Source organism: Engystomops pustulosus, chromosome 8, assembly GCF_040894005.1.
Source record: "Engystomops pustulosus chromosome 8, aEngPut4.maternal, whole genome shotgun sequence".
Taxonomy (NCBI): Eukaryota; Metazoa; Chordata; class Amphibia; order Anura; family Leptodactylidae; genus Engystomops; species Engystomops pustulosus.
The window spans coordinates 87,084,099-87,100,530 of NC_092418.1; the positions used below are offsets into that span (position 1 = coordinate 87,084,099).

The 16,432-nt window shown below is 44.3% G+C and overlaps 1 protein-coding gene across 2 annotated transcripts; it reads left to right on the plus strand.

The window, feature by feature from the left end:
- Window positions 1-944: 944 nt before the first annotated feature.
- Window positions 945-16,013, plus strand: PRKRA (protein activator of interferon induced protein kinase EIF2AK2). Of its 2 annotated transcripts, XM_072121607.1 has the most exons (8): window positions 945-1,168; window positions 2,700-2,869; window positions 9,259-9,340; window positions 10,802-10,886; window positions 12,534-12,651; window positions 13,557-13,654; window positions 14,395-14,569; window positions 15,639-16,013. In XM_072121607.1, exons 1-8 carry the CDS (start codon window positions 960-962, stop codon window positions 15,794-15,796), a joined length of 1,095 nt encoding a protein of 364 aa, XP_071977708.1. In that variant the 5' UTR covers window positions 945-959; the 3' UTR covers window positions 15,797-16,013. The 2 variants fall into 2 exon arrangements, with proteins under 2 accessions (XP_071977708.1, XP_071977709.1); XM_072121608.1 differs by lacking the exons at window positions 945-1,168; window positions 2,700-2,869 and adding an exon at window positions 5,643-6,009.
- The last annotated feature ends 419 nt before the right edge of the window (window positions 16,014-16,432 follow it).

A 16,432-nucleotide genomic window follows, 5' to 3' on the forward strand; every position in this document is an offset into this window, starting at 1 on the left:
CATTTGGTTTCTCTGTAATTGTACCGACCCAAAGAACAAGGAGAAACTATCCCATTCCCTAAGCCCTGAGGGTGCGGTCACACGTCGCGTTTACTGCATGCGTTTAAATACGCATTGCTACAGCTGAAGGGATATTTCCCTAATTAAACAGCTGTTAACGCTTGCGTTTACAAAACGCATGCGTTAACACCGCGGTTAACGCATGCGTTAACAACCGAATGCGTTAACCGCGATGTTAACGCATGCGTTAACAATGCGTTAACGCTTGCGTTTTGTAAACGCAAGCGTTAACAGCTGTTTAATTAGGGAAATACCCCTTCAGCTGTAGCAATGCGTTTTTAAACACATGCAGTAAACGCGACGTGTGACAGCACCCTGAGGGTGTGTTCACAGGATGTGTTGCATTAGGTTTTTTGATCACATGCTGAGGTAACATAGTGTTTTAGCATGCAGTGGGAACGCAATGTAACCTCAGCATGTGATCAAGGCTGAAGCCCTTGGAATGTGTCAAAAACGCATCAAAAAACGCAACGCAATGCGCCGTCTGAACGCGCACTCAGGGCGCGTTCACACGTTCCGCTAGCGCCGCGTTCATAACGCGACGCTAGCGCACAGGGGGCGGAGTTTGGGGCGATCGCATATGCGTTTCCAGAGAAACCCATGCGATCGGGTTTTTAATCGCATGCGTTTCCCGGGAAACGCATATGCGATCGGCCCGAGCCCCGCCCACTGTGCGCTAGCGTCGCGTTATGAACGCGCCCTCACAGGGAAAGCAGTAACAATAATAATGCCAGTGAGAAAATGGTTCATTTTCATTTTTCCCCCTGATTATCATAGAATCGTAAACCACGCCCATTAGCTTAGAACATCCGCCTATAGCAGCTGTTCTATGCGGCCGCAGCCCCGCCCTCTCCTATAACTTTGGTATCGGGCAGCCTGTGTATCCCTCCGCTACAGTCATGCGCGCAGCCCTTCCTCTTCCCCTTCCGCTATGTGGCCCCGCCCTGAGAGCGGAAGTGCTGCGGGCTCAGCCGCCGGTAGAGAACCTTTTCCGCGCGGCTCTAATCCTCGGAGAGCAGATCGGTCTCTCCCGCCGCCGCCGCCCCGCCATCATGTCCCGGGAGAGGTTTCCAGCCGCGCCTAAAAGGAGCTCTGACAAAACTAACAGGTGCGAGGAGACCGGGGAACCACAAGTCCCAGCATTCACACACTGCAGATTACACCGCAGCCTGAGATGCTTAAAGGGCAGGTCCATGCAGAGGCTTTTATACGGGAGGGGGCAGTGCACTGGTCTGCTAGGTGCATGTTCACACTGGGAATGGCTGGTTCTGGAAAAATAAATCCGCCTTTATCTTGCAGGATCATTCCCTTAAATAGTAATTTACACGGCTGCAGGGGCAAAGGCTGAGCTGTCCCTTTAATTCACATTAGTGAACTGGAAGTCAAGACATGGAAAAATCCATAGTGTGAACTACAGCATAGACTCGCTGCGCCAGATAAATATCACTGCCCTTATAAATATATATATTTTTCTTTGTAAATGGCTTAAAATAATAAAAAAAAATAATCTGTGTCCAATTTCCCACTGCTGCTCCTCCATTGGCTGCAGCCATCACATGATAAGCAATCAGTGACCAATGGCTGCAGTGGTCGCGCTGCCTCCACCGCTTGCAGTCACGCGCTGTATCATTTTGTGTGAATTCTTCAATGATAAATTCTTGGAAAACAGCTAAAAGGGGTTGTACCAACTTCTGTCATCTCTGCCTAAGGCAGTGTTCCCCCAACCAGCGGTCCAAGGACCAAGACCGGGCCGTGGAACCCCTAAGAACCGGACTACCACTGACCTCTGTAAAAGCAATCAGCAAAAATACTCCCCTAATAATGCGCTGCTCTATTGACGGCGAGCGTCATGATGTCATCACAGCGTGTCTATTGACATTAGAGAAATGCATTATTGAGGAAGAGGAGACTGCTGCAGGGGAATGAAGAAGGTGAGTGTTTTTACAGAACTGGCAAGAAGCTAAAGGAAAGGGGATATGGGAGGGGGGCATGAAGGGGTGCTGCAGGAAAGGGGACAATATAAGTGGGGGGAGGGCGCTTCTTCAGGAAATGGGACACTGTAAGCCCGGCACACCGGGAGTTATGGTGGGGCATGCAAATATACATTTTTGCCTTTGAAACTGACACACCCCCACCCCCACCCACTGGTCCAGCCAGTTTACAGCTGGTCCATGGGCAAAAAAAAAAGTCAGGACCACTGATTTAAGGGATAGGAACCCGATCCATGGGGGTCTGACCACTAAGACCCTCGATAACAAGTATGGGGGTACTATCGCACTATTTTACTTTTTGACACCCCATAGTACTATATGGATAAGCAGGACGCATGAACTGCTGCTCCACCCATAAGGACCCAGTAAGAAGTTGACCCACATTCTGATAGTGGTGGGGATGCCAGCAGTGGGACCCTCAGCAATCAGATTGTTATCCCTGTTCTGACGATTGGCCATGACAATAAAAGTTGGTACAACCCCTTCAAACCTCCTCCACCCTGCAGACGATTGCACTGGGGTTTCAGTTGTGTAAATGCTGCAGATTGTCCCATCAGATACCCCCCCCCCCCCTTTCTTTGGACGCCCAAAAGTCAGATACTACTTTTCCTTTAATAACTTCTCTTTTACCCGTTTTCTTCTCTACAGCCGAAATGAAGCCACAAAAGTCGCCCCCAGCAAAACGCCCATTCAGCTGCTGCATGAATTTGGAATCAAGACCGGCACCCCCCCTGTATACGCCCTTGAGAAGTCTGAAGGACAAGCCCACAACCCCAGCTTTACATTCCGTGTTACCATAAGAGAGATATCGTGCATAGGTTTGTACACCGGAGACCTTGTGTGTGCCAGTAGTTAAAGGGTAACCTGTGCCTCACCAGACAGCGAGGGGTTATTCACATGGGTGGTACTCGTGTCGGGCATTGTCCGCACACTACAGTGCATGAGACGTGTCTGATTGTGTGGTGACATGTGATCTTGTCGTTCATGTGGGTATAATAATCTGGTGGGGTCCGACCAACCATCCTGAGAATGTAGGGGTTAATTCATTACGATCGGACTGACACAAATTGCCCATCAGTAATCTTATTCACTGTCACAGATAGCTGGCCGCTGTCCTTTGGGCTCTCCCGTAGACAGTGATTGGTGGAATGTATGCTGCTACATTTATTAATGATCGTGGGGGTCCCAGCATTAGAACCCCACCAGATGGTTATCCCCTATCTTGTGCATAGGGTGGATTCCAATAAAAGTTGATACAACCCCTCTAAGTTTAAGAGGTTCCTCTGTGAGCTGCAGCTTTGAGCTGGGAATAATAGGCACCATTAAATATTCAGACTGCTGCTTTTTAAATCTTCACATAATTAATAGCCTCCAATTCTAAGCAATTATCTATAATTTAGAAACTATAAATATTATTAACCTGTGGTTGATGTGGTCTGCAGCTGGAATTGCTTGCCAGTCCAGCACTGAACAGGGTAAGGATCTCCACATTTAAAGGGATCCTGTCACCAGGGATCTAATTTTCACTAAAGACAGGTTGCAGAAGCCTATCAGACCTGCAGTGCAAATGTCTTTCTGGGTTCTGAACATTTGCAATGCAATATAATTGTGTTTTATAACTTAACTTGCACCCTGACAGAATCCTCTGTGTAGTCCCAAGGGTTGGGCTTTGGTTTAGATGCGTTTCAAAAGGCAACATATGGCTTGTCTGTGCTGCTCGCTCCTCAGCTTCTCCCTGTACAGTTCCTCCCACCTCCACTGATATCAGCTCACCAGGCTGTGAAAGAGCAGGAGGGAAGAGCTGTACAGGAGCACAAAGTCGGGGTCCAAGAGCTGAGCAGTCTGCAACATAGACAAGTCGCATGTTTTTTGGAATGCAGCCAAACCAAAGCCAAATTACACAATTATATTGTAAAGAAAATGCCCAGAGAAAGCAGAAAGACATATTTGCAATGCAGCTTTAATGGGCTTCTACAACCTGTCTTTAGTTGTGAGGTTCCTGGTTACAGCTTAAGGCTCAGTCCCATTTTTTAGATTCTGACCTGCGTCTCTTTATATGGTTATAACTTTTGAACACTGTTACTTATCAAAGCGATTCTGAGATTGTTTTTTCCCCACATGTTGTACTTCATTTTAGTGGTAAATTTTGGCTGATAAGTTTTGCGTTTATTTACAAAAAAAAGAAAAAAATGATGAATTTTTAGAAAAATTTGCCATTTTCGAAATTCAAAATCACCGCATTTTCAGGCAGATCGATTTACCACCTAAATAAGTTGCAGAATAATTTTTGGATAATTTATTTTGATGTCACGCGGCCTACAAATCGAATAGCGATTTTCCGTATTTTCAGAATTGACTATTTTGGGGATAAATACTGTTTGAAATCAAATTTTACATATTTAGCAACAAAACCCCCTATATAATCTACCCATTTTCAAATCTGCACCCTTCAAACTATCAGAAACAGCATTTACAAAGATTGTTAACCCCTTGAGATCTTCATATTAATTGAATCAAAATGGCGGTGCCAGAGGTGCCAAAACAGCGATGGCCCCCCCCCCCCCCCCGAAAACGGTGCGTGGGGGCCGATCGTGGGGTAAAGACCCCCAGAAGGCATGTTAAATGCCACGGTCGCGTTGACCGCGGCATTTAACGGGTTAAACACCCGCGATCGGAGCCCACTCCTACCGCGGGTGTTAGCTGGGGATGTCAGCGGTAAATTACTGCTGAAATCCCGCGGCTAACTATGCCGGTTCGGCTGCTGTGCAGCGCTGAACCGGCATCGTCTCTGCGCAGTAGCTGTACTGAGCGCTAAGGAGTTAAGAGCATTTGGACTAACTAGTGACCAAACCTCTCATTAACTGGTTAAAGACTGAACTCAAAAGTGTGTACAGAAGTAAGTGAAAGGCGGTGGAGGAAGTGTCATAGTTTGGTGAATGTTTTTCCCTCTGATACAGCTACATGGCAGAGTGAAAGCAAGTCTGTATCAGAACACACAATACATGGTTCCTTCCTTGTGTTCTTCACTCAATTTGCCAGCAATGTTTATGCAGGACGCTGCCACCTATCACACAGCAATAGAGGTAAAGCAGTTCCTGGAAACCAAAAAAACTCACAACAGTCGCAGAACTGTGGAAGAGACTGGAAGAAGAGTGGACCAAAATCCCAGCAGAGCCATGTGAGAGACCAGTGATGTCCTGTGGCTATAGATGTACTGAAGTAATTTCCATGTAATTATAATCCTCCTCTGTGCTCCAGTCTTTGCTGTTCTCTAATTCTGATCTCCAGTGTCATCATGGTCGCAAAGGCTGGAACCACAGGATAACTGTCATAAGTCTGTAATAGGAATTAGGCACGGATATAAGGAGCAATCCAACCAAATGTAAGCTAAATTTATGTCACTTGCACTTTTATCCTAATGTGCAGTATTTGAGGTTTTGTGAGTGCAGACTGGATCATACTTGGTGCATACAGAGGAGACATATTTCCTGTAGTAATAGTAGCACAGTTGTCTCGGGTGCTGAATGCAGCGCGATATAATAAGCCGTGGACGTGTGAACAGCTGTAGCTCTTGGATGGAGCGAGGGGAGTGGTAGATGACTTTGATATTCGCTGTCCCCCCTCACTCAGTCTCAGTTAGGAGCAGGAGCCACACTAACAGCTGCCATGTCTGAGAAAGCGCCTGAAAAGACTCCTGCAAAGAACCCTGAGAAGACCCCTGGAAAGACTCCAGAAAAAACTCCCGAAAAGACCCCTGTTAAGGCACCCGAAAAAACTCCTGAGAAGACACCTGGCAAGACTGCTGAAAAGACCCCTGTTAAAGCACCCGAAAAAACTCCTGGAAAGACTCCAGAAAAGACCTCTGTTAAGGCACCGGAAAAAACTCCTCCGAAAACGCCAGAGAAAACTTCTGAAAAACCGCCTGAGAAAGCGAGTAAGCCAGCGAAGCAGCAGGGAGGTGAGATCTGCTTATTCTGGGGACAGAGGACGGTTTCCCTCAAACAAGGGCTTCCTGACATTGAACATTGCACATTGCATTGGTCCTAGACTAAATTATAGGATTTATTTAGAGTGGCTGCATGGGGTCTATGATGCCTCCTGTGTATCTCAATGTTGCTTCTACAGAAGGACAAAATCTACCCCCTGAGAAGTGCAGGACTTTGTTCTTGTTGTGTCTTGTTTTTTTTCTAAAAATGCCATGTGACCCTGTGTCTCTTACTTCCTTGAAATAATCCAAATATAAGATGGGAGCAGAGCACAGGATCTACACATAGGTTTGCAGAGCTTGGAACGAAGGAAATTGTTAAAGGGGTTGTCCAACATGGCTACTTTCATCCAAAAGCAATGACACATCTCACCATGGTTTGTGCCCGGTAGTACGTGTGGCGAACAAGACCTTATAGGAGTGAGTGTGACTGGAGTATCAGACTACATATAGTTTGTGGTCTGTTGCCATGGAGATAAACAGGTCTGAATATGTAATGTAGGCAAAAAAGTGGTCCTCACCCAATATCTATAAGTGTGGTTCTTTATTACCACTAAACATAGTCACAAGTACCGTACAACATAGGGAAGGGAGGTAGGTGCTGGGGAGTCTAGAGGCGACACCCGGTTCACACTACATGCTCTTCCTAATGAAAAATATTTCATGTTTTTGGGACATATTGAAGCCATATACAAGTGGTTGCAATTGCCAGTGTCCGTTGTATTAGTCAATCAGGCTGCTGGCTCTTAATTTGGCTATTACAACAGTTTTGATAAAGTAACCCAAGTGTTCTCATGTCACAGTGGTTGTCCTGAGAGGTCCTATCGGTGATGACGGGGAATAGGGCAGTGTCTCTGGCTGTGGGATGTCTTCAATGAGAAATGGTCATTATATTGGACACTTCATGGTTTTTCCATGGATTAGTTGTGTCCTTCGGAATGATTTCCATTTCTTCCTTGTTATTTACCTCTTTTCCTGTTGCGTTGTAAGTCTGTATCTCTCCGTCTGGGTGACCTTGGGTGTCTTATGCCGTCATCCGCAAGTTCCAAGGATGAGATCGTTCTTATGAAACCGCTGACTGTGCTAAGTATATCCGGTTTCTTAAACCTCAGGTCGGTTTCTCGGAAACAAGAACTGTGTGTGCATTTTCTGGAAACTCCTCAAAACCTATGAGCCATCTTGCACTGAGATCTATGCAACCTAATATTTGATGGAGGGCTTCTTATCAGGAACCTGATGGTTCTTCTCCATATACTCTACATATGCCTAGAAATTCACATTGAACATAGTCATTGACCTCAAGTCTACACAGCTGGTCTCGTTAAAGGGGTTTTCAGAACTTTCATATTATTGACCTATCGTAAGGATAGGCCTTGGTTATCATATCAATGGGGGGTCCAAGGACACCTCCACCAACTAGCTGACAAAGGGGCTCTGGAGGTCCTTTGTGTTCCAGGTCTTCTTTGTAGTTTACAGGCACATTGCCAAACTACAGCTCAGGCCCAGTCACTCAGGTGTAATACTGGCTGTAATCAGGATAGATCATCAGTGTTAAAGGGGTTGGCCAGGAATTATAATAGATGGCTCATCTGCAATGTTCAGAGATTACTTCTTTAAAGCCCCTTAAATATTTTTATTACAATCTGTGATTTGGTAGTTCTCGCTAAATTTAAATTTCCAGCTAGGCCATCTCCACCATTCTTGCCATAATAAAGCTATAGTGGGTGATATTCCCTCTTTTTATCATTTGCTTTTTCTACAAGAAAAAAAGCTGGAATCTTTTTGGTTACTGTTGAATTTTCTATGTATACATGTCATACATTTTATAGGGAACCTGTAACCACATTTTTCCTAAAAATGGCTATTGATAGGTTCCCATAGAGCCCTTACACCTCAATGGCACCCTTCTTCTATCTAAAAAACAAAAAAACACTCAACTGGCAAGCTGATAAAATGTACAGGCAGAGAAGCTAGTGAGTCAGCTGGGACGTGGCCTCCACAGCCAAGTCGAGTGGCTCCTCCTGAACTCAGTAAGCCACCACCTCTACAGCTACATCATCCGGCTGGCCAAATTGTGTGTCTCTCGTCTGCCAAGTTTAGTGAGCGGCGGAGCTGGTCCGTGTCCTCCGCCTTCTCACTACACAAACTTCGTAGGGAGTTTCGGGAGGGGCCGTCTTGCTGGCTAAATGGGAATCTTTCAGTAGCCGTTTTTAGGAAAAAGGTTGTGACAATGCATATTCCAGAACATTAAACAAACCACAAGAATTTGCAAACCTCTTATCTGATACTGATAATATTTCTTGATTATAGGTCACTGTTTAAAGAGTAAATTATTGGGTGAATTAACACTTCAGTTGAATAAAAAAAAATAATTCTATCTTCAATGATCAGTTCTTATCCTGCCTGCTCAATAGCTCGAATCCATCCTGGAGGGAGGGGTCGTGTAGTAGGGACACGCTAAAGCAGTGATGGTGAACCTTTTGGAGACAGTGTCCAAGCTACCACCAAAACCTGCTTGTATGTCGCAAAGTGCCAACATGTCAATTTAAGCAGAAACTTATTGATCCCTGCTCTATCACAGGTTTTAATCGTATTGGTGTCCTGAGTTCACCAATACAATAGAAAGATGGAGAAATTTGGATTGTGGCTCACCACCAGGGTCCCCTGAAGAGGAAGAATCAGGAGACCCAGAGTAGGAGCTCAAATGATAATCTATCTCTATCCACACCTTCCTGCTCCTCCTGTAGTCCTGGAAGCCAAGGATGTTGCTTTAAAATGGTGCTGAGCATGGCACGGTCTGGGCTGTATTGAACCACAGGAGGAAGCCTTTAGTCATATCTGGCAAACTCTGTGCTGGGGTGAAGGCCTGGGTGCCCACAGTGCTCTGAGTGCCAACTCTGGCACCTGTGCCATAGGTTCGCCACCACTGCTCTACAGTAAGTGTTTAGCAGATTTCAATCAGATTTCTTTTAGTAAAATTCCAGCAGGTTATAGCAGTTCTGAACTGTGTAGATGGAATACAATTCTACTGACTGAAGACTTATGTGAGCAGTTTAGCAGGCAGGAAAGATATTGTAAATATTTTTGGTCAATGAAGTGAATATATAATATGAGGATTACTCTGTAAAATTCTGGGATAAGTTTTATATGCTTTCAGTATTATCTTCTACAGGATATAATTTTATTACTGATTAAGAATAATTCCTGTCTCTCCTTTTGTAGGAGAAGGATCAAGCAAGAAAGTAGCGAAACATAAAGCGGCAGAGTCGGCTTTGAACATATTAAGAGGAGATGCCAACTTGAAGTAAGTGTTTTTCTCTTTTACGTACTTTTATGAAGACTATTTATTGCATTTGTTCTCTTAGTAGATCATGTTGCATTTAAAGCAGTTGACTATAACAGTTTTTTTTGGGGGGTTTTTTGTCTTATCATTAACCCCTTCACAGCCATTCAACATAAATACATGTCGGCAGGTCGTGAAGGGGAGCACAGAGAGCAAATATTGCACCGCTGACACCGGATCAGGCAGTTTAACCACTCCATGGCATCGAACTGTGTTGTATATAGGCACTGATAGGTTGCCATGACAGCTGAGAGCCTTTTAAAAACCCCCTTAGCCATCATTCAGCATCAGAATACAGGCGGTCCCCTACTTAAGGACACCCGACTTACAGACAACCCATAGTTACAGACAGACCCCTCTGACCTCTGGTGAAGCTTTCTGAATGCTTTACTATAGTCCCAGGCTGTAATAATCAGCTGTAAGGTGTCTGTAATGAAGCTTTATTGATAATCCTTGGTCCCATTACAGCAAAAAATGTTTAAACTCCAATTGTCACTGGGGCCTAAAATATTTTTGTCTGGATCTACAATTATAAAATATACAGTTTCGACTTACATACAAATTCAACTTAAGAACAAACCTCCAGACCCTATCTTGTACGTAACCCGGGGACTGCCTGTAGTATTGTAGCATCTTGTGTAAGTGATCAGACTCCCTAAGGTTCAAAGACTTCCCCAGACGTGTCGGGGCCGACAATTTCGGAGGTTTCCCGCCACTTTTTAGACCAAAAAAAATTGGGTCATAAACCCGATGCCAATTATGTTATCGTCCATTACAGCCAGAGTCCAAATACGTATTTGCGATCTGGACATTTGCGAACGCTTACCTGGGTCTCAATTTTTTTTTTCTAGCAGTCTCTGAGATATTAACTCAATGGGAGCATAGTTAGTGGGTCACGTCTGGTCTCAAGGGAATCCAGAGATTCATCCGGATCTGATGAGATCAGAACCCTAATCCCATGACTTCCTATGACAGCTCATCCAAGCTCCTGGATCTGATCCATGCTACGAGGTTTCCTAGAGTCCTCCTACAAGTGTGAAGGGGAGTGCCTACACCTAATATAATTAGGGCACCCTTTAGGTCCATAGTAAAAAATCTCCCAGAGAAGAACAATCACAAAATCATTAAGTGCAGACCATCCATCTCCAATGACCAGCACAAGGTGACTGACTCACAAATGGCTTATACTTGTAGTACTATGCTTGTACTTGTACTCTGTCAGCTATATATATATATCTATCTATCACTTTGGTATATATTGTTAAGTCAATAAAGTGTAAGTTAGTGTATAACTGTAAAGCTATAGTGATTTTACCAAATTATATGTGATTCCCCATTTGTGATGCTATGTACAGAACAGGGTGTAATCATCCTCATAATTCATGGAGATCAGTATAACTTGTCACTTATCTCACCTTCCAGTTTGCCTATGACCGAACCCATTGTGAAAGATGCACCGAAACAGTCAACCAATCAGCCTCAGAGCAATTCAATCGGGTTATTACAGGTAAGTGTTCTAGAGGATCGGAGGGACATGCAGAAGTTTTCGTTCCATGTCTTGCTGTTGAGGACTCCTCATGGTTACATGCAGGATGTTGGTTTTTCCATCAATGTGTCCCTCATTGATCAGAGACCTGACTCCTGCCTTGTGAAAAGGTTACTAGTGATATTTTTGGTAAATCCTCTTGCAGATTTGGTGACCTAAAAGCCGTGACTTCTGATTGCTGCCTTCGCCTGTTGATCTTACTTCCACTCTATTTGCCGCAGCAGTTATATCTGTATAAGCGGATGGGACAGGCTCTTCGGTTCAGGCCCAATTGCACGTTTTTTTGTGTGTTTGGGAGGGGGGCGGTTATGCTCTGCAATAAGAAATCATGGTGTTGCAATGTCAGACTATGTTAACAACTGATATAGTTGGTGGCGCGCTGCCAGAGACCTACTTATTTATCCCGGCAGCCCCTGGCAACCGCCTTGTGACTTGGTCCAAATCCATATCTGACGTGCTGCAACAGCAGGTCCTCTTCATGTAGAATATGAGACGGGCCGGAGCTCAGCTGCCTTTCACCTTGACACGTACAACCCTGGGAGCAGCTCAGGGTAGAGGAGACAACCCACCCGTCTTCTGCTCTCCTCGTAATGTGCTTTACACGTCTGATTCCTAGTGTGTCCTGCACTGGATGTCATTGAGGATTGTTTTATATGCTGTAACTTAGGTCTGGGTGCACGTGCGTACAACTATAATGGGGGCTGCGATCTGGCTGCACAAAGTGTGACCAGATCACAGCCCCCCATAGAGAGCGATGACACCCGATCACTGTCGCGCTGCTACAAGTCCTATTTTTGGCCTGATATGTGGCGCGGCTCATGGAGAGATGAGGAGCACTCACCCCTTCCCTTTTCCACCCAGCCATGTGGTTTGCACGGGAGAGCACACGGTTATGTGAATGAGGCCTTTGTGAACAATATCAGCCATAACATTTATGTGAAATGAATAATATTGATTATCTGGTGGTATCTGTAAAATGACTCACAATGGGGAGATTTATCAGAAGTTTCTGAGGTAAAAATGTTCTTGTTGCACTTGGCAACCAAATAGAGCTCAGCTTTTATTTTATAAACGGCTTTGTGAAAATGAAAGCTGAGCTCTGATTGGCTTCCATGGGCAACTAGAACAGTTGTGCTTCTCGGACACTGCTGATAAATCTCTCCCATAGATTGTAAGCTCTTGTGAGGAAGGCCCTTGTTCCTATCGTTTGCATTATATCTGGAACAATCACCTTCTCTTCCCTGTAGATAGAAGATAACTTAAAGGAACACTCCGGTCAAAGCTAATTCACTGAATAGTGCAGGGTCTGTAGGGAGGAGCATGACCGGTTTTCTTTATTCCTAGAAGCTACAGTCCTGCTCCTTCCTTCAGGACCTGTACAAGGTGTAAGTCAGTGAATCAACTGTGACTGGAGTGGTCCTGTAAATACTTGGGACAACCAGTAATGAGTATAAGAGCACCTAGCAGCAGTATGCGTCTCTTCCCGCAGACTCTATCATGTTCTATTTTAGTAGCTTGAAAAGCAGGAATGTGATTTTCTTTAATGAGACATATTGCAGTTTCTTCTTTGCTATTGACCTTTGATGTGAACCCCCTTGTTTCTTTTAGGAGCTCGCAGTACAGAAAGCATGGCGACTACCGGAGTATTTCGTGTCCCAAGAAGCAGGACCCCCACATAAGAGAGAGTTCACCATGTCCTGCCGGGTAGAAAGCTTTGTAGAAACCGGTAAGTATGTTGTGTTTTTCCGTTTGTGTTGTCAGTTTCTCTCCATTATATTTCTTCCTGTGTTAAAGGAAAATTTACCACCAAAGTAGACTGATAAACCAGGGACACTTGCCTATACATCCAGGCACCATGACTGTGGTAATCTTATGTGTTATTAATGGCCACATTACTTCTTACATCAACTTGTAGAATTTTGCTAACAAGCCTAAAGGGCTCTGAGGGGTATTATCAGAGCCCCTCTATGCTGTAGCTTCACTGGCTGTTGCACTGTGCAAGAGAATACCTTGATCCTCCTCTGCGTGATATTACATCAGACAGAGGGAATTTGGAAGTGCTCTTGCACAGTGTAACAGCCTGTGAATCTGCGGCATATAGAGGCTCTGGTAACACCCCTTCAGAGTTTTGAGATCATTAGCATAATTTTAAAAGTTTATTTTAGAAGGGCGAAGGCCATGGATGAGAGAGATAGGATTATTAACACAGTGACTGTGCCTGGTTCAATGAGTGGGAAGTATGCAAAAACATTTTGCAAGGTGTTAAATAAGGGGGCTGCCTTTCAAGGTAGCAAGAGGCGGCAGTGTTTTCCATTTAACACCTTGGAAAATGTTTTTGCAGGCTTACCTGTATTCCCTAGTGGAGCATCTATGGCCTTTAAGGTGGTCTTAATTGGAAATTTCTCCATAAGGAGAACACCTGCCGCCTGACCCTGGATCTATGAGTAAGTGTCACTGGTTGTTTTTGATGGTAGATTTTCTTTATTTATTTTTGTATTCCAAATCTTCAGTTTTCATGTTTTTTTTTTTTCTCTTGTTCAACGAGCTTCGGAAAACATGTCAGAACATCCTGTATATAAAAAGCATAATATAATAAGTGTCAAATCTATTTTTTTTAAATTTTCTCCCCAGGTTCTGGCACATCTAAAAAGGTGGCAAAGAAGATTGCAGCGGAGAAGTTGCTGGCCAAACTAAGAAGCATTCCAGCCGATAATATCAACATCTCCCTGGTGAGTATGTGTGTATATATATATATCTATATCTATATCTATATCTATATCTATATCTATATCTATCACACAGGGGCAGATGTCCCCATGATAATATAACCAGGGGATAAGGATAAATGATGGCGATAGATGAGTCGATATGGCGTCGGTGGGGTCGTGCAGCTACGGATCAGCCATGTGCAGCACTCACAATGCACTGGATAAAGATTGAGTCCATTGTTTAGCGGACATACAGGCTTGGACCTATTGCAGCTACTAAACGATGTATGGAGGAGGCTGCTTTTGGCTCTGTCCTGTATTGTGCGGGGGCTGCAGCTAATCATTGGGGTGCTCACGATCTCATTGATAACCTAGCCTAGAACCCCCCCCCCCCTTTAAGGTGCCGTACAGATGTTGATGAATTTACCCAAACCGGAAAATTTTAGCAGACTGGCTTCCCTAACTCTGACTCCCCCCAGTTGTTGGAAGATGGGAAGAAGAGGGCATGTTGAATTTCAGCTTACCCCTTCTTAATGGGACAGGCCGGCATCATCTGCCCATTATGTGGTGGCCATAATCAATCTGTATCCAACTACCTACCTTACCTGTAGGTGCAAAGTGGAGTCAACTTGAGAGCTCTACAGACACACAAACTGTGCAGATGGACGTGTAAAGGGCATAAATCGGGTCCTCCATGGGCGGTGTCTGAATACACACTACTTGTATTTTATTATCATTGTGGTGGTTCTTGTTCTTTTTAGAAAAAACCTATAGGCAATAATCCTGGATGTACTTGGGACTCCCTGAGTAACTCCTCAGGTGAGAAAATAAACCTGCTGAAAAGAAGTCCCCTGAGTATTCCCAACACAGACTACGTGAAAATGCTGACAGAGGTGGCCGAAGAGCAAGATTTCCGAATTTCCTACATGGATATAGGTAAGGAGCCTGATAAGAAGGATCAAACCAGCCCTTCATACATGTTTGTTTCCCTGTTTTTTTGTTAATGTGCTGTGCATCATCCAATTTTGTTATTCCCCACTGCCTCTTCTGTAGTTTAGGTGGTCATTCTGTCTACATTGCTACGAATGACCACTGGTGGATAGTCAGGCTGTATAGTGATCCTATCATTCCAGGATAGAAGTAGCTTTCATGTCCCTTTAGAAGGGAGTGCAGGGACTCGTTTCCCAACAAGCAGGGAAGAGGCTATCTGCCAGAGGGTGGAGGAGACTGACTTAGCCCAGGGCCATACCTAGAAGCAATGAGCAGCAGCAGCAGCTTCCTGGGGGACCAGTTGTGGCCCTAGAATTTGCTCTTAAAACAGCGCTTTTCATAATTTATGGCTGTTTTCTTGTAACTTTGAAAAGTGAGGCTTACGTTTTTGATCTTCAATTAAATATAATCTTTCAGCAGTTTAGAGCATTAAAAAATCCAAGTAGCAGCCTTGCTGTAATATCTAACCAGCAGCCTGCTACAGCAGTGACTAAGAGGGAAAGGGCTGTGCATGTTTTTGTAAAACAATTTGTTTCAAGATTCAAATACATCTGTCAGCAGTTTTGACTGTACAAAGATACAAAACATAATATCTCACCAGCAGCCTGATAAAGCATTGACGGAGGGACTGTGCAGTGCAGAGATCTCGCAAAGCAGTGCTCTAGAGTTCTCCAAAACCAGCTACAGTCCAGGAATATAAATGCATTTTTCACAGTCCTGCTGCTACTAATGGAACACGCAAAGTATGTTTACAGAGATCTCAATGGCCCACTACCTAAGCACTGACGAATATAAACATGTGGAAATGGGCCCGTATGGTGGCCCGATCCCACTGGCTGTACACCATGAGCAGGACAAGTCCCTGCATTATATAGAAATATGATGCAAGGACTCGCTGACATTGCAGTACTACTGAGAGACAGGAAGTTACCGCTGTGCTAATCTCTTGCTTTCCGTGATATATTCTAGCTCTGCTTGCTGATAAATGTGCTCATTTTGTATCTTTTTGTTGCAGAGGAATTGAGCGTGAATGGGCAGTACCAGTGTCTGGCTGAGCTGTCCACCAACCCAGTCACAGTGTGTCACGGCACCGGGCTCTCGTGCGGCAATGCTCACAATGATGCTGCCCACAATGCACTGCAGTACTTAAAAATCATGGCAGGAAGGAAATGAAAGGGAAGAAAGAAATCTGAAGACTACCTCTCTGTATCCCGTGACCATCAATATCCCTGAAATGGCCATATTAATAATGAAGAATAATTGTCACCGGTCTGGATCACTACACCCCCAAGTATTAAATGTAATAATGTTACGCTTTCAGTTAAAAACCCGAAACATGTGGTATGAATTTTGAATTTGTTTTAATGTTATTAAATTAAAGAAACCAGAACATTTTTCGGTTTTTTTTCAGCAAAAGAAACCTCATTCATTCTTAAAGGGGTGATTGAAAGTAGTCCGAGCCATTTCAACCAACTGTGTATAAATCGGTAGGTTTATATTCTGCATTTTGTAAAATGTTTTACCATATGCAGGTCTAATTCCCAATACAAACCGCTGGTAGGAGGAGACTAGCTGTGCATGCAGTATGTAGCAGGATTCTTTTACTTTCTGTATTTTTTTGGGGCTACGAGATGTACCCCGGATTTAGTTATCCAAAAAAAGGAAAGTAAATTTTACATGAAATAAAAATTCTCTCTTTGCCGCTAACCAGCATAGCACACACAGCTCGCACGCGGCCCTGCTACGTTAGCTTGCCCGCTTGCACACGGCCCTGCTACACATTGCTACAACCATTCTGTTGAAAGACTG

What these genes read in the sequence shown, in the direction of transcription:
- PRKRA (XM_072121607.1), top strand. Translation starts at nt 960, where the DNA reads ATGCGCGCAGCCCTTCCTCTTCCCCTTCCGCTATGTGGCCCCGCCCTG. An exon ending in AGAAAGCTTTGTAGAAACCG is followed by an intron (nt 12,652 to 13,556) that starts GTAAGTATGTTG and finishes TTTTCTCCCCAG; the next exon opens with GTTCTGGCACATCTAAAAAG. An exon ending in ATAATATCAACATCTCCCTG is followed by an intron (nt 13,655 to 14,394) that starts GTGAGTATGTGT and finishes TGTTCTTTTTAG; the next exon opens with AAAAAACCTATAGGCAATAA.